Source organism: Ammodytes marinus (genome assembly GCF_949987685.1).
Source record: "Ammodytes marinus genome assembly, chromosome: 13".
NCBI lineage: Eukaryota > Metazoa > Chordata > Actinopteri > Uranoscopiformes > Ammodytidae > Ammodytes > Ammodytes marinus.
Genome location: NC_137217.1, coordinates 18,961,153 through 18,984,245, shown reverse-complemented (window position 1 = coordinate 18,984,245; position 23,093 = coordinate 18,961,153). Strand labels below are relative to the sequence as shown.

General features: G+C 44.8%; 1 protein-coding gene across 3 annotated transcripts; it reads right to left on the bottom strand.

The window, feature by feature from the left end:
* Positions 1 to 417: 417 nt before the first annotated feature.
* Positions 418 to 22,007, bottom strand: nr4a3 (nuclear receptor subfamily 4, group A, member 3). 3 transcript variants are annotated; one of them, XM_080039687.1, is made up of 8 exons: positions 21,876 to 22,007; positions 18,625 to 18,792; positions 13,452 to 14,287; positions 8,742 to 8,871; positions 7,917 to 8,080; positions 7,595 to 7,794; positions 4,240 to 4,418; positions 418 to 2,309 (listed from the first exon to the last, which is right to left on the bottom strand). In XM_080039687.1, exons 3-8 carry the CDS (start codon positions 14,283 to 14,285, stop codon positions 2,047 to 2,049), a joined length of 1,770 nt encoding a protein of 589 aa, XP_079895813.1. In that variant the 5' UTR covers positions 14,286 to 14,287; positions 18,625 to 18,792; positions 21,876 to 22,007; the 3' UTR covers positions 418 to 2,046. The 3 variants fall into 3 exon arrangements, with proteins under 3 accessions (XP_079895813.1, XP_079895814.1, XP_079895812.1); XM_080039688.1 differs by lacking the exon at positions 21,876 to 22,007 and adding an exon at positions 17,608 to 17,689 and having other exon boundaries at positions 18,625 to 18,786; XM_080039686.1 differs by lacking the exon at positions 21,876 to 22,007 and having other exon boundaries at positions 18,625 to 18,760.
* Between the last annotated feature and the right edge of the window lie 1,086 nt (positions 22,008 to 23,093).

The window sequence follows — 23,093 nt, the reverse complement described above, 5'->3', positions numbered from 1 at the left end:
GGCTGTCCGAGTGTGTGCTTGTGTATGTGTTGCTACTCACGCTGTTGCGCGGGAGGGCAAGTGAGTGATGGCAGTGACAGTATAGACGGCATGTGCTGTGAAATGTCACCGTGGCGATCGATGGTGTTTAACGAGGCTGGAGGCTGATCTGGACCTCATGCTAACATGAAACTCTCCTCCACCTCCTCCTCCTTTTCCCCAAATCCCCCCCTACTCTCCGTGAGAGCCCAAGGGTCCCTCGGGAGAGAGACAAGGCCTTTTACCTGTCAAGAGGCTTTTGTGTCCAGACCAGGCACACACATTGTGTGCATAAAATCATCTTAAATCTGCTCTATTGTAATAACTTTTAAAGCATCTGGAAACACTGTCATTTTTGGATTTTTTAATTTTCTTTTGCATTTTGTGAGAAAGTCATTTAAAACAAAATCAACACACAGGACGCAGTCAGGCAGAATAATCAGAACTAGTTTATGATTTCAAAGTGCTGAACAGAAAAATCCAGTGAACCAAAGAGAAAGAAAAACAAATAATCGAACAGGAAACTCAAACCAAAGAGGGACATTGACAAAAAAAACAGCAATTTTTTTTTCTTTTTTGTTTCTCTTCTTCAAAAAACAATGCACAACTCGTACCACAATATTTGAAAAAGCTAAAAACACTTCAAAATATTAGTTTTGTATATATATATGTATATATATATATATATATATTTATATTTATATCTATATCATTTGCTTTTTTTCATATTTCAAACTGCTGCCGTGAGTGTGTGTGTGGGTGGTGGAGGCCCAGGGAGATCCCCGTTGAAATGCAGTCTGGGACACAAAACACAGGTCGAGCTGTTTTGACTGGCTATGGCAGCTTTTGACGGCTTTGTAACACACCATGCATATGAACCTGGCTTCTCTAAGCGTACACACAAAGACAAGATGCAATCATGTCCTCCACACTCTCCCACGGCCTCCGCAATAGAAACAAATAGAAAAAAAGAGCATGACTGCGGAATGTTTCACCCCTGGACATACAGCTATCTGTCGAGCACCCTCCTCTCCCTGCCGTCCTCCAGGGGAGCAGGTCGGATGTGTGTCTGTGCTTCTAGCCCTTCTCAGGGTGTAAGTGCTTCAAAAGCCAATTTCTGTCCGTGTTCATTCCTCTGTGCTCCTACCTGACCTAGGATTTCAAAACGAGTTAATGAAAAAAAAACATACTAGAGCAAGTTCAAGTCTGGGTGACTCAGTCATCAATCGTTAGTGCACAGTATCTCCTGTGCTGTCTAAAGCCAAACAGAGACTGTTTCTCTTTCTTTTAGCTACCGACAGTACAGGACAAGTCTTTGTATTAAAATGATTTAGAGTTTGAAATGAAACCATTCCTTTCTCTATCTCTTCCTTGTGTGGTGAGATGGCACATAAGAAATGCACCAGGAGTCAAGAGCCCAACTCAATGGCCACTTCCATGTGTTTATCAAATATCTGTGTCCTGCTTTGTGACGTTTCTTGTGTTTTTTTCTGCCTATGCTGTCTGATCTCTGGTGTTTCAGCACATTTCAGTACAAAAAGGCCCCCCTCCTTCTCTCAGCAGGAGGATCTACAATACACGGCGGCCTGTGTTTCACAAGGGAACATCTTCAGCATTGAAAACATTAATTCACGCAAAAGATACCAGATACACGGTACTCGTAAACCCTGGTGAGAGAACAGTGAAAAGTTTTTTTTTCTCTGTCGTCCAGCTCGGCCTTGTCATCCTCCCTCGCATGAGAAAAAAAAGGAGGATCGGATAAAAAGTGGTAAAGCGTTTGAGTAATTGTCTTTTATACTGGTGAAAAGCATTTAGTTGGTTGTCCATTTGAGTGACAGGTGTTCTTGATTGGTTGTCCAGCTGAGTTAAAAAGCATTTGATTGGCTCTCTCTGCTCTGCATCAGTCAGAGGGGAGTGAGTCTCTCTTCTGGATGTGTGTGCTTGCTCCTTGGGGGGTATGGGGGGGAGTGGACTGGCCTGAATAGGACGTGACATGGGTTTCTCTCTCTTGCTGGTCAGCCGGGGCCATCAGTAGGGCAGAGTGTCCAGGAACCTGTCAATCAAGGGAGGGGGCGGGACCAGGTCCTCCAGCTTCAGGTAGAAGATTCGCTGAAGGCCCTGGGTCCTCTGGGAGCGGAGCTCTGCCCTTAAACCCAGAATACGACTCAGAGGCGGCACAGGCTTGGACGAGGAGGAAGAAGAGCCACAGCCCAGGTGGTCTCTGAGACAACAAATCACTTTGTTCTGCAGCTCCTCAACACGCTTTGAGTCCTTCAGACCTGGGACTTGCTCTGTGGACAGACAGACAGGCAAACGGAAATGTTAGAAGCAGAATTCATTAAATGGCCAAAATTACATCTGTTGGAAAAATATATGCACACACACCACACGCATCAGTGCTCATTCAGCTGAAAGAGCGTTGGCTACATCTTCTTTTATATTGAATTCCACCTCATTACCCTGTATGGCAAATGTTTTTAACAGGCCTTAACCTGTCTGACACACTGCAGATCAATACACACTACAGTCTAACCTAATAAACCCTCTGCACAGGGTGAACAAACACACACACACACACACACACACACACACACACACACACACACACACACACACACAAAAGCACACGCACACGCACAAAGACACACACACACACACACACACACACACACACACACACACACACACACATAGACACACACACACACACACACACACACACACATATATATACATATACAGTATATGCATATCTATATAGTCAGCCCCCCACAAACATACAGGCACACAGACAATCCCTTCCATTCAAGACATTGACAGAAACAAAAGTGCTCGACAATTAGCTGATTATTCGGCCCTGTGAGCAGCCAAATTAAATTAGAAAACACACACACACACACACACACACACACACACACACACACACACACACACACACACACACACACACTGATGCCCATAGCAACTCCAGTGGCACCCATATCAGGCTTAATGTGACACTAACTCATTCTGCAGAGAACAGGGTGCAGAGAATACGAACACAAACACACACACACACACACACACACACACACACAGCCAGCCTGTGTTGACAGGAGGCCGTCGCTAAGACCAGTCTCACTTTGCAGCATCCATTATCTGAAGCTTATTTATTGTTTGTTTATGTGACTCTTTTGTTTGTTCTGTGTTTGCTGCTGCAGAGTCACTCCAGCCCTCCTTTCACTGCGGCTTTTCAGACCTCTCACACACTCCCGCTTCCCTCTCTCTATGTTCTCCCTATCCCCCTTTTCTCTATGTGCGCGGGCTCCTGGGGAAGGATCGATGACTGCCTTTCTGCACAGAACACTCTGAAGCGGTCGATGTGCCGGTGGCTCTGGCGGCTCTATCGCGGCAGTGTGCTGTGTGCTTTGCCGAGGTGGCGGAGCGCCACTGAGAACAGCGCAGACACACCATTCCAGAGCTGTGCTCGGCGGTGGGCTGGTCGATCGGGCACAGAGTTAAGTGCTCCCCCAGAGAGAGAGAGAGGGGACGGGGATTGCAGGGCTTAGACTGAGGAAGAGAAGGTGGAGGATGAGGGGGAGGAGATGAGGGCAGGGTGAGGTAAAGGAAGCGGGGGGGAGGGGGGAGGGCTCTACCCGTTATACATTTATATACAGCTGACTCTTAAGAGATTTGTTTTTATATGAGCACTTCATTGCACAGGCCTCCTCTGTCACCCTGGGCTACATTTGTAATTGAGCATTTTCTAATGTCCTTTAGTGACAACTAAATTTTCTTCCCTTCTGCCGTGTCTCGAGCGTGTGTTCGCTGCTAAAGCTGAGACTCTCCCTGCTTTTTTCACATACGCACGCTGATTAGAGAGCCAGGTGTGTGGCAGGTGCAGCAGGTGCTTGTGGGTATCGGGTTCTTGTTTCGGGGGCAGAGATGTGTGAGAACACGTATGCACATGTGTGTCTTTGAGCGTATGTGTGACGTTAGTGGATGTGTCCACCTGATCACTGTCACATTGAATCACCAAGCGGCAAAGCTCTGGACAATGGAAAGAAGGTGCTTGGTGTGGATTTGTTTTCCTTTATTAAACCTAAAAGCAGCCTGTGTGGTTGAAAAGTGCTTGTTGGACTGAGGAGGAAAGGGGCAGCTGCTGGCTTTTAAAAACAGGCTGCTATCTTGGTCATGCTATATCTTGTAATTTGATGTTCTCTATATACTTTGTGCTTTTACCTGTGAGCAGCACCAGGGCGGCCAGGCAGGCGAAGGCAGACCCGTCCAGGTTTAGGTTCTGGAGGTGGGTGGAGAAGTCCCGGATGGAGTCCAGCCACTCTCCAAACCCACGAAGGCACTGGAACCTGTGCAGCACCAAGCCGTTGCAGAACACCAGTTTATCCTCTGACAGCATTGACCTGAGACACACAGAGAGACAGAGGGAAACCCTGGTTAGATCGCTGCTGAGATTTCCTCGTGTATTGTAAATATGGCTTGAGATACCGGGGCAAGGAAACAATTACAATAAAAAACAATGAGAAAACCTGGCAGTATGCTCACTCACACACAAACAGGACACACATCAAACACAGGCATGCAGCTTATTAAGGTTTGTGCTTTCCAAATTATAGCATTTTAAAACATTCCTGTGTTTCCTTTCGGCAGGGTGGGGTGAAGGGTTAGGGCAGAGGGCTGCTCTGTGTGTGTCTGTGTGTGTGTGTGTGTTTATTTGCTGATAGGTAAACTGTGGCTTTAATGTGCCCAGGCTGTGGTGTGCAGTGGAAACACAAAGCCTTAATGAGGAAATGAAAAGCCTTCTCAGATGTATTTAAACATGGGTTCCTCACGACACACAACACCCCACTCCTTTGCCATTGAGCAGAGGGGGGAAGAGAATAAGCAGTGTATGAGGGAGGGCTATGACTAGTCAAAGTAATGCCTGAAAGTGGCGCTTTCCGTTTTTGGATGGTGGATCTGAAGAAGACGACAAAGGTTCGAAGGACAGAAAGTTTGTTCATGGAGAGCATAAAGACAGAGTGAGAGAGGGCGAGAGAGAGAGAGAGAGAGAGAGAGAGAGAGAGAGAGAGGGGGAAAAGAGGGGAAGCCTGAAATTACACCCTGTACACACATTGGTTAAGCTTTTATGAGGAGAGGATGAAATACCATTTAGGTCTAATTATCCTTACTACAGTTTAAAAGAGGTACTCCACCCATCCTCAGCAGAACACGCAACACGCAGATGCTGGCACATCACCAGTGTTGTCAATCACACACACACACACACACACACACACACACACACACACACACACACACACACACACACACACACACACACACACACACACACACACACACACACACACACACACACACATACACACACAACTGATACAGACAACATACAAGAACAATCAGCACTATAGCCTCCAGGGCAAGACACAGTGATCTATGGGCTGGAAAGTGGGGGGAATTATCGGTAAGAAGCAGGGATTGATGGAGGAGGGGGATGGAAGTGGTTTTCTTGATTTCTGATATATATTTTTTACAGAACTCTGAAAGTAATGAATGTGCCCATTGCTTAAGGGCACTTATCTTCAGCAATATACAAACCCTTTGTGGCATTGATTTTATTAATCCTTCCATGTAATAGTTCAAATCTTACATGTCTTTTCCATAGGTTTTTAACATGTCCTTTTAATGTAGCTTTAAGAAAGGGTGCACATTAGCAAAGTATTATCAACTTTGCAATAGACAATAAACAAAATATGAGGCCAATTCTCTGCTGACAAGGTTTGCAATGCCCTGAGCAAGTAAATGTCCTTGGTGCACAGAGCAGGCTCAAAACAATACCAACTGTAAATACAAAATACTATCGGACCCATGTCTGACAGTAGCACATGAGCAAACTACGCAAATAGGCAGGCACGGACACACACACACACACACACACACACACACACACACACACACACACACACACACACACACACACACAAACACACACACACACACACACACACACACACAACACACACACACACACACACACACACACACACACACACACACACACACACACACACACACACACACACACACACACACACACACACACACACACACACACACACACACAGCTGGATGTCTGCCACACATTCCGCTCGCCCCTGACTACACTGTCACCACGGTAATCAACCAATAACCACAGAAACAGTTTGGTAACGGGGTGATTACAGCAATGCCGGCCCAGAAAAAGCAGAGCAAATTTACTCTTCACACCGAGAACACACAGACACACACTCACAACTTTACAGACATTGCTTGCGCTGGGGGTCTGCAAGGCATCTGAGTTCAGCACAGGGTCAATGCAGGGCTGCGTCTACAGTAAGATGGGAGCGTGGATTGCATCCTTTGCTCTCACGGAACACGGACTAAGTCAGACAGTGCTGTGTTTGTGTGTGTTTTCCTCTTTGCCGTGGGAGTTTGGCTGATGGGAAGATGAGATGTGTGTGTGAGCAAGCGTGTGTGCGTGTGTGTTGGATAGAGGTCCCTATGAGTCCACCGTTTAGCATGACTCATAGTCCCAGCCTGATACCCCTCCTGCTGGGCCTGTGATGCCACCACCCATTCCTCTTCCCACCCTGCACCTGGACCTGGAGAGAAATTCGGGATTATACATCATCAGTGTGCGTGAGTGTGTATATGTGTGTGTGTGTGTGTGTCTGTGTGTGTGTGCGTAAGTAAGTGTGCTTGTGTGTGTGGCTGTGTTGGTTTTCTGCCCTAGACGACAGCGCAGACAAAAGGATGAGCTTGTAGCTCAACCCAACCCCCCCTATAAATTTAACCAGCCACATGCCTTACGAGAGCAGACCAGTAACCCAGGGCGATCCCCGAGGCAAAGATGGGCAGAGGCAGTCACAATGGCACCACAGGTATCTACGAGCGAGAAACACACACGTGCTCTATCTCTCGTTCACACACGCACACAGATGCACGCACGCACGCATGCGCGTGCACACACACACACACACACTCTCCCTGGGCGCATGAGATAAATTAAGTCGATTATCTTTTTATACCACTCTGCTGAATTGAATATGTATTTCCTTCCATAACACACATAACCCCCTTTTCAGTTTTCCTCAGCTGACTGCCTTTTCAATGGAATCGATCCCGTCAATTCACAGTTCACAATGTCAGCACAGTTTTAGCCAGCGGAACACACACAGACCCCTGTGTGCGTCAGATATCAGTCGATCGGAGCGGAACTCTGTGGGTGTAGCTGCTGTCATAGCTACAGACTCCATTCATAATTTGGTTCATATGGCGATTACTCAGCTCCACTCCTCCTACTCTGAAGATACAAACAGAAGCAGCCCAGAAACACACTGTACTGTTATCCTAAAGGAGAGTAACTTTTGGCTGCTTCTAACACCGAGACATGAGATACCAAACCCTCGTGAAGTTGCTCATTAAGTCGTAGGTGTGTATTTGAAATCTTGTGGAAGAAGTCCTCTGAAAGTCGTGTAATAAAAAGGGGAAATTCAATGTGTTTTAATCCTCATCCATGAGATGTCTGCTTTTATCTCACCTGTGAGCCAATCGCAGGACAAACAGCTCCAGGAAGGCGGAGTCTATGAGCAGGTTCTGATCGTCACGCTGGAGCTCACAGAACCCGGGAAGCCGCTCAGCCCAGCAGCGCGTGGTCTCCATGGACATGGTGAGCAGCCTGTAGAAAAGCTGGATGTGTTCGGCATCTGATGAGGAGGAGGGAGGGTCGGCGGCGCTGAACTGTGCAGAGAAACGACAGAGATTTGAACTAGTGAATAAAACTTAAACCAAACAAGCCACGCTTCCTAATGAAACACGTGCGTTTCTCAAATTAAAAAGAATGAAAAGTTGTCTGTTTGTACCTGGCTGTAGTCGAGGTCACGGGGCGTACAGTGGGAATAAGCCCTGAGCAGAGCGGAGAGCATGCTGAGGGGTGGGGAAGGAGGAGACGCTTCCGTCTGCAGGGGGCTCTTTGGTTTGGAAGGCAGACGGCCTCGGCGCCCCTTCAAGCTATCAGTACGCACCACTGTGAAGCAGAGAACGACAGTAGACAGCAGACAATAATGAATGGCCTGTTCGGTTCGTTCTGGTAATATTGCAGCATGCACAAAGAGCTTCCTTTCTCTAACTGATCAACTTTGGCACGTACATCAGTAATAGCAGTGGAATGATGACTGAAAAGAGGCTTTTTCCACAGGAGCTCTCCCAACAGTCCCATAATCCCTACATAGAGGGTGAGCAGCCAGCAGATGGCAGTGGAGCTGTTCTAGGGGCGGCAGATAAGTGTCAATTGTACAGAGAAGTGTGTGGGTTTGTTTGAATGTAAGTTGCATGTGTGTGTTTGTGAGATAGGTGAGAAACCTCGGGGAAATCAGGGCAGTAGTCTGCAATATTATAAAACACATCATGTAGCAACAGTCAAGTGCATCAGGCAAGGCGACACAAATGGAGAGATGGAAAGTGTGAGAATCGTTGAGCAGAGTGGTGGTTACCTTTGTGTTTCTTTTGTAGCTTTAAAATCATCCAGATTCAGACGTTTTTATTGGTACAGGTACTAATTGCTATGATGTCATTTCCGTTTCATTTAAGTCATTAATGCAGAGACAAAGTGTATCACTGGACTGGGGTAAGATTTTGGTAATGCCGGTTTAGAAAGTTTTTAGTAGGTCTCAGGTGTGTCATCTTACCTTCCTTCACCATGCCGACACTGAGACACTTCTGGAAGCGGCAGTACTGGCAGCGGTTGCGTCTCCTTTTGTCCACAGGACAGTTCTTACTGGCCAGACACACATACTTGGCGTTTTTCTGCACGGTGCGCTGGGGAGAAAAGAAACAGGCATGCCTATAATCAGCCTCCAAACACAATCAACCACCTAATATTTGATTTGTTTAATTCAATTTCTGTTTTTCCCCTTCCCCATCAATGAATGAAAGCAGAAGCTTGCAGGTCAGATTTTAATTACGCGCTGAAAGGCGGCAGTGACATCAGTATAATTAGATAAAATTAATTTCCCAACAAGCTTTGCCTGCAGGAGGAACAATTTTATTAGCGCCGCAGATGACAATGGGGACCGTGCGCGTGGCATACCGAGGCGGGTCCCGCGAGACAGGGGGACATTGGCCGCAAGAGCTGCCTGATCAGATTGTTTGTGAAGCTCGCGGGTCAGCTCGTGGCACCTCCGGGGCCTCGCGCATCGCGAATCACTCAATGGGCCCCGCGGGAGCGGTTTTCTCCTCGGCTGGCTCGCGCGATTATTACTGACCTTATTAAAACGAAATCAGAAACGGGCCACGTGGGGGCCGGGTGCGCTTCCCGCATGGATGGGAGACAATAATAACAGAGATGGTAGTAAATGACTGCGCTCCCTTGCGCGCGCACACGTATGCCCATCCCGTGCGCTTAGGACCGGATCTGGCCTGGATAAAGTCAACATGGAAAAGGTTCTTAAATAACAATGAACACTTCCAAAGCATAATTAGAGGCAAGTCTATAGAAACTGGACACACTTTCTTCATCTATTTTAGTGCAGCGTGAGAATGAAGGATCCTTTTCAAAGAGCACTAAGTCATTATTAATAGAAACAAATCAGAGCCTTAAAAAAATCCAATCACACTTCCATCACTGTAATTTGCAAACTGTTTACATTTCATTTGCTATCAAGCTGTGACTCCGGTGGTCCACTCAGTCAATGCAGCACCAGAACAAACTGTAAATTAAACAAACGGAACACACGAAAAAGTGTCGGCTCATCCCCTTCTGTAACGCCTTTAAAACACAACAAAACAAATAAATCCAATTAGAAACCCCTCGCGCCACACATGCCCGTGCCCCCGGGAGACCAATAACACACCAATTATTCCATATGCTGCGGCGCGAGCGCGAATCCAGCGCGTAATGGGCCCCAGCGCCGGATGAGAGTGGTTTCCATGGCACCGCAGATCGCTTTGAATGTCTCCCTCTCGTCCCCTCAATGACCAGTGACTCGTGAGAGCGGGGATAAGTTAGTTATGGTCATTAATGTGCTAAGGGGAAAACAACGTCCGTTTAGTGGGAGTCCAAGCCTGCATGAGAGGCAGGGTGACGCACAGAGCCTCAACATGTCAACGTTTATTTACACCACTCTGCACCCAGCCCTGCACAATATTTACAGACGAAATCCGGGCATTTCCCCACATTAACATGCAGAGTTATTTTTCTGTGGAATGACACTTTTGGATTTTAACATAACTGTGATGGTTTTTTCTTTAAACTCAATTTGGGAGGTCAGGTTCAATTGGTTCAAGCTGAATTGTTCCAATAAGGGCCTTACTTTGAAATGTTTAATTAAGGATCTGATAAATTAAGCTTTCATGAGTGCTGGCTTCAGATGCTTGTCTCCTGTCTCTCTCCATTGCTGTGTGTGTGTGTGTGTGTGTGTGTCTGGTTGGGGCTCTTGTGACTTTGCTTTCTAATAAGCAGCGTGGAGCATGACTGGCGTCTCAGCAGTGGAGACACTACATATCAGAGCTAATACTCCGAGACTAACTAGTCTCTGATACTCATCACTGGAATGCCTCCATATGTGTACAGGTGGACACACACACACACACACACACACACACACACACACACACACACACACACACACACACACACACACACACACACACACACACACACACACACACACACACACACACACACACACACATTGAATTATCTCAAAATGATTATCAAATCTTTAGATCCTTCTTTTGTTGCACGAGTGAGTATTTAAGAGTATTCAAGTTCATCCAATTAATCTCATACTGTATGTCTTGCAATGTTTCCTGATGTTTAACTACAAGAAAAAAATAGTTTTAATATGAGAAAAATGTTCAGCTAAACAAGAGTCAGAATTGAGGAATGACTTAAATGCACTGAAAGTTTATAGAAGCTTAAACAATGTGGGGTTTGTGAGGGTTGGATATAGGCATGCAGAGGCAGATTCTTGACATATAACATGTGCTAATAGCCGTGGCTTAAATGAACTGCCTCTAGGGACTTTGTCCCCCCTCTGTCTCATTTTCCCCTCCTCTCCCATGCTTCTTAATAAGGAGCAATCAGACCTCTGTCTCTGTCTCTCTCTCTGCCTGGATAGAAAGTGCAACAGTAGGTTGCCGTAAAAGACAAAATTATATCTCTGTGCTGATTTTCATTGGTGGAAAATAACATGACTTAACATCTATGACAGTCATGCACACAACAGAAATATGCATGTGCCTACACATGTGTACGGATGTTTATCTGGCAGCATTTTCTTCTTCTGTATCAACATTATGTGTCATAATTGGCATGTAAGTAAAAATAATGATGTGTTTTTTTACTATCCAGTTTGTTCTTCTTCTTTCAGCCCTAGATTACCACTTCCCAGCCTCTCTATGGGTCGAATGCTGTGCAAGCATAGTAAAATAAGAATTGCGCTCAATGAATTGAGCTGACCATTAATTTTCTCTGATAAAAGCACAGCTAAAGTAACTCACTGAGAGTGTGGGCATAAAAACAGGTTACTTTTGAATGTAAAATGAATTAATGTTTGTATTATAATAACAACTGAGATCTAGTTTTTAAGTTTAAAAACTCAAATTCTGAATAACTTATAACACAAAATGAATATAACCCAGAGAATGGACTACATTATCTTGCCAAAATAATAAACACAGGAAATGTACTTGTTTAGGATCTAAAATTAATTCACAGTGAAAATGTGTTTCAAATGAAGTAATTAAGTAACAATAATTTATAGCAAGCCTCCTCAATAGTTTAATGTGTACTAACTATTCAGGGATAATTAAATATAATGAAGAAAGTATTTCCTGGGGACAATAAAACCATCAGAATAATGGAGGTGATGTGCAGAGTAATATGAATATAAAAAGAGCAGCTAAGTGAAAGGCACGTTTCAGTTTTTTCGCTGCTGCATCCTGGATTCAGGGTGTAGCAGACTGACAAATATGTACACTCTGTATGAACGTGTGGTTGTGTGCATACGTTGTGTGTGCACATGGTTGGTTGCATTGCATGTGTGTAGAGGAAACATAGTGAGTTCTGACAGGCTGTGTGGCTGTTGAGCACATGCAGAAAGCAGACAGCCCGTGGCCTGCTGCCACCATGCACTGCTTTCATTAATTACTAAATAAAAACAAATTGTGAATCTAATTGAAAAGAAGGATAATTCATTTCCACCTACCAGAGGCATTATTCAATTACGTCTGTGTTTGCGCCCTCCTTCTTGCTGTCTCTTAATTTCGTTCATCTTGTCTCACGCGACCAATAGCAGGCTTAACAAGTGTGCCGGAAAAACGTTATAATTAAAAATAAAACTGTGCAAAGCAATTACTTCAGTGTGACTGTGTTTACTGTAAAATGAAGGAAGCATTGTGCCACATGCACGTGTCCAAGAAGTTTGTTGTTATGTCTATATTGTGATTTATGACTTACACAAGGAAAAATTTAAATCTATGTGACTAAAAATAGAAGCTGTTTGTGTGTTTGTGTGTGTTTTTGTGTGTAATAACATGTGAGACAGTGAGCTGAGAAGATTGAATCATTTGACAGATCAAATCTGACTCATAGCGTCCCTTGTATTATGTCAGTGAATTGTGGTTACATTTTGTGGCTACTGATTCGCTACAAACACGCTGATAGAAAACATTGATTTTCAAGGAGGATCCCTTTTTCCACTGGTCTGCTACCGCACTTAATTTCTGTGTGTGAGCATCGAGCAGGGAGGCATGTGTATACGAGCGAGAATGTGTTTTCATGTTACACACACACACACACACACACACACACACACACACACACACACACACACACACACACACACACACACACACACACACACACACACACACACACACACGCACACACACACACACACACACACACACATTGCCTCATGCACTGAGTTGCTGGGAGAGACGACCCCTGTGGGTGTGTTGTGCTTTCAATCTGACTCTGAAGACAGTTTTAGAGGGTGTAGAGTGGGAGCGAAGCAAATTCAAGAACACTTTTTTAAATGAAATATGTCAGTCAGTTCGCAGCTACTTCAAAGAGGGTGATATTGTAAGGTGATGAACATCAGTTATGAATGTGAGTTTCTGCCTCTGGCTGTGTGCCTGACGTGTGTGGCTGAATGCACACAAAAGGAGGAGGAGTGGGTACTTAAAAAGACTTAAAAAATATAATAAGAAAGAGGCAGAAATGCCCTATGTATTATTAGAAACCGGGAGATCCACATATAGATGCAGAGATATTCCAAAAAAGGCCAGAGACATTATTGCTGTTTTAACTTTTGTTGATGTTTTTAAAGTGAAACTGAAAGCTTGAAACTGCTATAATGCCCAATTTTGGAGAAACCAGTGTGGGTATTTACCTTGAAGAAGCCCTTGCAGCCCTCACAAGTGCGGACGCCGTAGTGCTGGCAGGCTGCATTGTCCCCACACACTGCGCAGGTGCCCTCTCCTTGGGGGCCACGAGGGGGAGGCGAGGGGAGACCGTCTCCTAGTAGGGGGCCACAGGGCCCCAGAGCCAGGGAGCGGAAGGCCAGGCTGCTGCCCCCGGCCCCGCGGTGCAGCTGGTACATGGGCTGCTCCAGGACCGGGCAGTGAGGGTGGGAGACAGAGGAGGTGGAGGAGGAGGAAGAGGAGGAGGTGCGAACCAGTCCCCCGCCCAGACCCTCGTAACCGCCGATGCTGCCTCCGCTGTGGGGCGGCGAGTGCTGGTAGAAGTGAGGGAAGCGGGGCGATTTTAGGGCGCCGCTCTCCAGGCCGGAGCCCAGGGAGTGGGGGTGTGACGGGGGAGCCAGGGGGTGATCCTCCCACAGGAAGGAGGTGCCGTGCTGGGGCGGCAGGGACGGGGTGGTGGGGGTGGAGGGGGGAGACTGCTTAAAGTACATGGCGGAGGAGGACATGGCCTCCAGCGGCGGGGCGGTGGGGTAGCTCTCCTCCTCCTTCTTGATGGTGTGCCTGTGATGGGGCATCTGGTAGAGGCAGGACGACTTGGGCTCATAGCTGCCATCCACAAAGACGTTGAAACTGGGCAGCGAGGTGGTGGCGGCGGCGGAGATCTCCCCGCCGCCCAGGTCCAGCTTGGTGTAGTCAGAGGTCATGAGGTCAGAGCCATAGCTGTCGCCCTGGTAACTGAAGGACTGGCCGGAGTAGGCTGAGCCTGGAGGGGCGGGCCCGTACTGAGCCTGCACACAGGGCATGTCTGCCAGGGAGACAGAGCACACGTAGGTTAGAGCCGAGTGGCCCAACAGACCACATGTATCCAGAAGGCTTTTCATGTATATGTTGTTAGTAGAGTACAGCTGTACGACAACAATCATTAGTCTGAGAAGAAAGTTTAATGACATATTAGTCAAGCACTGATTTACACAGAGAAGCAAGAACAAGGAGATTGCCCACAGAGACACAGTACAGGAACAACCTATAGGGTAAATCTAAAGGAAACAGACGGGCTCTGGTAGAGGCACATGCACATAGTTCTAAACAGGGTCAAAATTTAAACCGTGAATGACTAAATAGTTCTGCACAGCTCTACTGGAACAGGCAGTTTCTCAGCTCTTGAGGTGTCAGAGATATTCCAATGTCATTAAAAAAAATTACTTTATAAATGCACCTTTTTAAAAATTTTGGAAAACATTGAACAAATCTTTCCACTTTCAGCTATTAACTTAATTTCCTGCTTTAACCCTTCTTGCAATTCACGGAATAATGGGAAAATATTTGGAGCACACACGCACACACAACCCTCAGACCCCGCTGATTGTTGCATAGTTAGTTCAAGTTAGAGAAGCTGCAGTTCACCGGTGCGCAATTCTGATGCCAAGCAGTCAAAGCAGAGACCAAGTCTACTCTTCATACTGACAAGCTGAAATGTATCTGTCCATGTATCTGTGACAAGTAGGCTATGTATGTGTGTGAGTGCAAGTGTGTGTGTGGGTGGGTGTACTCTGGTTAGTCAGATGGCAAAGCAGATGAGATAACATTAAATAATAATGGAACCCCATGGTGGTGCTGGATTCTAGCTGCACAATCCTGACACACACACACACACACACACACACACACACACACACACACACACACACACACAAGCACACACAGACACTGATATTTCCTTTAAATGTTGCAGACGCCAGTCGGTATTTCTTGAGTTTTCCCCTTGATTTAATTCTGTCAAAGTCACAGCAGCGGGCTACCTCCTCATCCTGTGAGTGTGTGTGTAAGGACTATATGCCCGGTTTTTATCAAAAACATTTATTTAATACACTCCACCTTGGTGTGTGTGTGTGTGTGTGTGTGTGTGTGTGTGTGTGTGTGTGTGTGTGTGTGTGTGTGTGTGTGTGTGTGTGTGTGTGTGTGTGTGTGTGTGTGTGGTGTGTGCTGCTTGATGAGTGTGTGCGGGCTAATCAGTCGTGAGTGTCAGCAAAGCTAGGGTTTTGTGGTGTTTGCTCGTCGCTCGCGATCAGGGAACTGTCAACAGAGCGCTGCTCCCATTCACGCCCAGCATGCGCGAGCTGTACCGTAATCGCCCCTGTTCCCCGCGCGTCATGTTTCTCTAGTCAAATAAGGGACATATCGGCCCTGCAGTTGTTAAAGCACTCACAAATACCTCCATCCAAACGTAATCGCTCAGGGAATTACAGGCACATTTCCTGTTGTTGCGGTAGGGCAGGCTCTATACATATAAGTTTTTATTTATTTCATATATATATGAAATAAATAAAAACTTTGAAAAAAGCGAAATGAAAGTCGTGTAACATCATACAATATAAATGTCTTCCCATTTAAACAAATGTATACCCACTTATATAGGATAGTAACAGCATATTCAAATTACCCTACAACATTTAGTTCGCAGTCATGTGTGCCCAATGCCTAATAATCTACACGGACGTAGGCCTAACTGACGGCGGAAGCAGACAGTGACACATTCATTTTAGACGGCAATTAAATCCAACCTGAGGGGCAGCCAGCGTTTAAGCTTTGGGGGCCCCGAAAAACAAAAGGATGACTCAATGCGTTAATTAAGTAAAAGAAAAAAGAATATGAGGGACACTCATCTAGGCTTATACTACATCCCTTAATTATGTAGGCTATTTGTTATTTTATTGATGTTATATTTTCTGTAGATCTTTGATTGAGTGAATTTGCTGTTAGCACAAGACTAAAGGTCAAAAGAGAGCTGACCTCTGACTGGACCTGGAAAAAAATATTCTAAATTCCTACATTCCTTTAAAGAATCCAAGCTTGATGCAAAGCTTCATTTTCTGAAGTCAAATTAAGTTGTTTTCATTTGGATGAGGATGTGAGTCAGGCTCTAAATCTACGTGTGCTGTACGTACATTTTTTTCTCCTCTCCTACAAATGACCAGCTCTGCAACCCACGTGGAAAAACACACCATGCAGCATTGAGGGTGTCATGGGGCTTTTTTTCTGGGCTATACCTTAAGACAACTGCAACTGATTGGGCATCAGAGGGAGATGGAAGAGAGAGAGAGAGAGAGAGAGAGAGACAGAGAGAGAGAGAGAGAGAGACATGTTGAGATGTGTGAGTGGAGGAGACTTTATGTGGTGAACTTTGCGGCTCTCTGTGTTGTGTCAGTAGGTCAAGCCTCAGATCTGTGTTATGCACCTGTCATATACAATATTTTACTAACAGCATTTAATCTATTTAAAAAATATAAAAGGTTTTCCTTTTTACTTTAACAGGCATGAAAAGAGATGGGGTGAAAAAGAGTGAGAAACTTACTTCAAACTGTATGTGCTGTGATGTTTGTCTGTGTGTGTGTGTGTGTGTGTGTGTGTGTGTGTGTGTGTGTGTGTGTGTGTGTCAGGTGCGGAACGATGAGGTGTTTTTTCATACACACATGTGTAGGCACACACACACACTCACACACACACACACACACACACACACACACACACACACACACACACACACACACACACACACACACACACACACACACACACACACACACACACACACACACACACACACACACACACACACACACACACACACATGATGTTCAAGATGTCAACACAAGCCTGTATACTGCTCATTCTGCCAATAACATGCGCCCTTATCATGAGAAGAACCTGTAAAACCACTTGTGTCCGCAAACATCTCATCCTTTGCGGTGTTCCTAGCCATCACTCACTCACTAACACACACACACACACACACACACACACACACACACACACACACACACGCGCGCACGCACACGCACACACACACACACACACACACACACCCACACACACACACACACACATCAGTGTGAGCGTCTTTATTTCTAATGCCACTGAAGCAAATCTTTAAAGGAAACTTTATACGTTCCAACACCACCATCAGATTTCCTTTATGCAAGCAAGTGAGTGTGTGTGTGTGTGTGTGTGTGTGTGTGTGTGTGTTTGCATGTGTGTGTGTGAGTGTGTGTAAGCAAGACGGACAACCCAAGCAAAGTCAGACGTAGGTGTTGCAGCATAGTGAGGCAAAGGGAAACAGTCTCTAACCTCGAGGTGTGCATTTCAACTGGACAAACTGCAGCTGTTCCAAAAACTGAGTGCGCTTGTTCATTGTCAGAATGCCATAGATCTAACAAATAAAAACATGAAGTTGTAGACATAAATACAACAGCACAGGATTTATTTTTTTGTCAGTGAATCATGAGATAAGTACTGTAGTTTGGCCTCACACAATGAGTAAAGGGATATTCAGACATTTGCACATATGCACTTGATAAGCAATTACATCACCGCTGATATTTAAAATATAGATATTATATCTATAATCAGGCTTATAATTTGAGGACTTTATTATCTATTTAATGTATCATCACAAGGGTGAAATCGTGTGGATATTTTATATTTATTTGACAGGTTAAGGATAAATAAACACATGAAACCATACAACGGATATCGCCATAATTTGGTCTGTTTTAGTCACAAAGGCTTTCGAAGGCCTTTTTGAGTCATTGGAGGACCGATGTCTGCAATTCGCCCACAGCTTCTGGATTTAGGTGTGCCTGGTCTCAAAGTCTCTTATTTCTGCCAGTTTTTCTGTGACTGAAATGTCACTTCGGTCTGCTCTTGCCATGTCACCACGCACAAACATACGCGGGCACACGAGCCGAGACTCGCGCCTACAAAAAGGAAATATCACCAGAATCTTCATGAAACTTTATGATCCGCGGTTGATTTGTTATTGCGAGTAGACATAATAAATTACCACAAATATAACCTATTGCCCAAGTTACATTTTGATGTAAGCAACCTGAGTTTACTTTTTTTCTTTCTTTTAACCCAAAAATAAAACAGGACCAAACACTGTGCAGATAAACAGACCTCCTGGACTATCGCACTAACTCCAAAAAAGCATCAGAGCTGAGAAAAGAAAAGAAAGAAAGAAAGAAAGAAAGAAAGAAAGAAAGAAAGAAAGAAAGAAAGAAAGAAAGAAAGAAAGAAAGAAAGAAAGAAAGAAAGAAAGAAAGAAAGAAAGAAAGAAAAAATTTAAAAGGTTTGGGTCTCTACCTGGTGAAAGAGCTTCGCGCAGAATGGTGCTGGGTGTCCTGGATTGAAAGGTGGCGTGGCTGCGGCCGGGACAGGGCTCCTGGAGCGGGGAGGACTCGGCGGGCGCAGAGGAAGTGTCCGATCGCCGGGGCTCCGAGCTCGGCTGGGCGCGCTCTTCCGAACCTCTGTCTGTAGGAGAGATGTCTGGGTTACAGCCAGTGGTGTAGGTGGGTGTAGCGGCAGGAGGACGAATAAAACGTTCATCTCCACTCATGAAAACTCAATCTCTTAGAGCATAGCATAGCCTACATATTTGTATTAATAGCATATTTTCCCCCTGATAAGCACTTGCTTCCCAAACTGAATTTTGCTCATTCTAAGTGAGGCAGGACTAACATTCCTAACATCCCAAAAACATTTGAGTGCAGAAAAAGGTTGGAACATTTTAAAAACAATTATCAAAATCATCATTATACACTAAAAAGAGAAAACAGTTAGAGTCAATTCGTATCTGGATGATAGTCAGCAAATCTGATGAAAAGAAGCAGAAAGATGAGACGGCATGCAAACTACTGTGCGCAGATCTAACCAAGATGCCAGTCGCCGGAACGGTATAAATCATTGCAATGATCCATGTAAATCCATCGGAGCTCAACGCGGGACGAAGATTTACGTGTGTAAATTAAACAAAAGACCAAAATTTGTGACATTAAATATGGCACTAAATCCATGCTACAAAGAGGGTATATGAACCACAACTGAGGACTTTAAGCTCATCTCAAGATTTAGGCTTACGTGGGCGACAAGTTTCGTTCACCAAGCTGTACCCTGTTCAAATTTCATTTTCATTTCGCACTACGGAAAACAAATCCAACCAGGCTAGAAAACAAAACACAACTTCTACAAATACAGACCTACAAAAGTGACAACTTGTTTAAAAAAAGCAGTCTTTGCCAGTGGCTCCAGACCACCGCTTTTCTTGCCTCTGATCACCGCAGTTTTTGCCTGCCCAGGGTTCATCCAGAGATGGGGAAAGAAATGGAGAAAGAGAGAGAGAGAGAGAGAGAGAGAGAGAGAGAGAGAGAGAGAGAGAGAGAGAGAGAGAGAGAGAGAGAGAGAGAGAGAGAAATGTTGGAGAATCGGACCTGAAACCAAACCGATGGACTCCGAGCGCCTCCGACTCCTTCGCACTGCAGCAGGGCGCACTTTAGCCGCCAGATTTCAAGACCCAGAGCGCCCCCTTTCTGTCACACACTTTCCTATACTCTCTCTCTTTTTTTCTCTCTCTCTTACTCTCTCTCTCTCTCTCTCCACCAGACACACAGACCCTTAGAGATAAGGTCTAGTAGAGAGACCACTCCAGCCCTCCGTATGCATCTCAAGCCACAGACCCCAGCTGAAGGCACCTGCAGCCGTGTCAACAGATACAACTCGGCCACTTAGTGTAAGATAGAGTATAGCCAATTTACACAAAATTCTGAACTTACAGACTCATTTTCGAAGGAAACATTGGACCTGTATGACCTCTTTTGTTGGTCCCTTGGTGAGGACATGACTTGTATGCCCTACACAGCATTCAGCCAGGCTGTGTTACATTTATTTCATTTGGGTTGATTTGGGTTTATGCAATTCTGTGTAGAACCATTTTAGTGCAGTAGGCTATACTTGTTACGCCTATAACACTAGTTGGTTACAGAAACAGCGGAAATAATGTATTTTCTGGACAAAAACCTTTTAAAAAAACTAATTATTAGCCTACATTAACTGGAGAAAGTAAGAGCGTAATTGTGCGTAATTACGATCTTATGCTCTGTGGAGGGTTAAAGGAGGAATTATATTTACTCATAAAGAAGAAAACTATCTTCAATGCTAGAGATTCAATTTTTCTTTTTTTATGAGTAAGCATACGTGTCTCCCTCTCGCTCTCTTCTCAGGCAGTGCCGGTCGGTGGGGCTCTGGCCCTGCGCGCACCGGTAACCAAGAGAACGACATAAGAGCTGGAAAGCACGCGCCCCGGAGCGCCGGTAGCCCCCGGTAGCCCCTCGCAGCAATAACCCTGGACAGCGCGAGGCTTCCAGCAAACAGAGACAGAGAAAAGGGAGGACATAAAGGAGAGACCAGAGAAATATGCGAGTACTGTAAATCAGTCCTGAGAGGGAAACTGTCAGAAGCGCCTTTGTGTGCGGCTGCGTGCGTGCGTAAACCCGAGTGAAAGAAAGAAAGGTAAAATTCAGCAAGTTCCTCTTGGTACCTTAACTCAGCAGGGGTAGATTCTTGTCATTCAATAAATGGATGGGTCAAAGCATTGCTAGCTGCTTTAGAGTAGGCTACACTGTTTGTGTTGTCATCAGATATGTTCAGTTTCACCTATAGGGTTCAGAAATTTGACGTGGCTTTATATTTACTGGCTGGATGGTGTTGTTTTCCCCTGAGATTAATGGGAGAGGAGGCTGTGTCCTCAGAGAGACAGTTCAGACAGTGACACTGCTGACATCAGTTAGGGCGAATATATGACAGTTTGGAAAACAACTATCACCATTGCTTGGGGCTCTAATCCTGGAAAGCAAACCAGTTTGGGAATCGAATTGCTTGCTACATGTGGCTCAACGTGACATATAATAAACTGCAGTCAGTAAATGACATGGTAGTCTATATAAACAGAAACACACCCACTATTTTACAAACATTCAAACACACAACATCATGTTAATCTGATAAATCCCTCTATGAAAGCACAATCTCCCCAGGAAATACTACAGGGTGAGGCAGAAGCAACAACAACACACACAAAAAAAAAACATAAAATCAAAGAGCTTTTAACTCTCCTCTCTTTCAGCCCCGGCTTGAATGTAGGTTAGACTATTCTCCACTCAGACCATTAGTGCGTCTGACTCCACTATTCATTGTGTGAGTGAGAGAGGCATCTCATTTCCATGACAACCAGAAAGGATATGATACCTTCCTAGCACAAATTAAATTTGAATTAAGCTTAATTTGTTCCCGGAGAGAGACACCACACACGAACAGACAATACGAGCAGCTGTAAACGCGTATTGGGAGCTTGAGATAGCAACAGGTTAGACGCACAAAGTTGGACAGACCAGACACAGATGAAAAAAAATAGAATGTTTAAATCCACATGATATTGTATTTAGGTATACAACTCACACACACACTGGGTTATGCTAATAGGCCTATGATTTAAGAACGTCTTACGAGTTCGCTAAGCGGCAGAGTAGGCTAACTCATTCATTCATTCACAATTGACTTACTGGTTTGCTGTAGCGGTTCCGTCTTTACATGTGGCAATAACCTCGAATGAAATATCCCATTTCCATTCGGAATAATCACCAAGAGTCGATGAAATGAAGAGAAAAAAAAATCAAAAATCAAACAAAACTCTTTGTAATATTGCAGAAGTCAGGAGGCACCGGCGACAGAAGTTTCTCGTTCTTCTTCTTACTTTCTCTAAAGTAAATAAAGTAGAAAAAAATGAAACTGAAATTTTTTGTAGAAAAAAACACTCCCGTCTATAAGGAGTTGTGTCAGCGTCCGTTCCCGTGAGCCGTGTGTCAGTGCTGATGGATGCTTTGCAAAGTGTGGAGTTGTAACGCGGGTTTGTTTATGTGCGCCGTCTGAGGGGAGAAAGTCAAATAGTGCTTTATGAGCGCTCTGCCTCCACATAGAGCGCCTGGTATGCGCTACGTCAATGTGACGCCATGGGAGAGGTGACGTCACTCAAAGTAGTGCTCCCTCTCTCTCTCTCCGTACAGTACCAGACACATAAGCCCTGCGCTCCGTGCCAGAGGAAGAGAGAGAGAGAGAGAGGTGGAGAGAGGATCAGAGAGTGCGAGGAAGAGAGGCGTTTGGTTTGATGGTTGCAGGGGAGGAAGCCGAGGGGATCCGGCGGTTAAACTTGTGCCGTTACTTGTTATGGCAGATAGCCCACACACAAGTAGCCTAACTTGTGCATTTGCAAAGCTCTTTCTCAAATCTAAACTTTATTCTTATCATTAAAATGTAGAATTAATTGCATATCTTATTTTTATAATAATAAAAAAAAAGAATTAGTCTGCAAAACTAGCCAAAAATAAATAAAATAAAATTGTATTTGACTGTGTGAGAAGTTTCAGACTTCACCTCCTAGGCTACATTTCAAGTCAATAATAAGGCAAATTAGGTGTTATTCAGCATTCACTTTCCTGCGCCTCCATACTGCCACTTTATACTTTAGAGATGTAGAGTTATTGGGAGCTAAAGAGAGATACGGCCTATAGCCTATGAGCCTATATGGCCCTTTTTTCTACACATCTCTTTATTTTTTTAATTCAATGAGCCAGGTACTTGTTCCTTTGCAAATTCGGATTTCACTTTTAAAATATGCATTTTTAAACAAAAATGTTTTAGTAAAATATTTTTTATTATAAATAAGACACTTTTAAAGTATGCTACATAGGCCTACCTTTAGTATATTTGAAGAAACATTTGTA

Bases quoted from the DNA above. Each gene is read 5' to 3' on its own strand.
- nr4a3 (XM_080039688.1), bottom strand. From the start codon at position 17,671: ATGAACAAGCGCACTCAGTTTTTGGAACAGCTGCAGTTTGTCCAGTTG. The intron at 14,288-17,607 runs GTTAGAGACTGT...TCTCCCTGGCAG, and splicing joins GTTGAAATGCACACCTCGAG to ACATGCCCTGTGTGCAGGCT. The intron at 2,310-4,239 runs GTAAAAGCACAA...GTCTGTCCACAG, and splicing joins CGCCCTGGTGCTGCTCACAG to AGCAAGTCCCAGGTCTGAAG.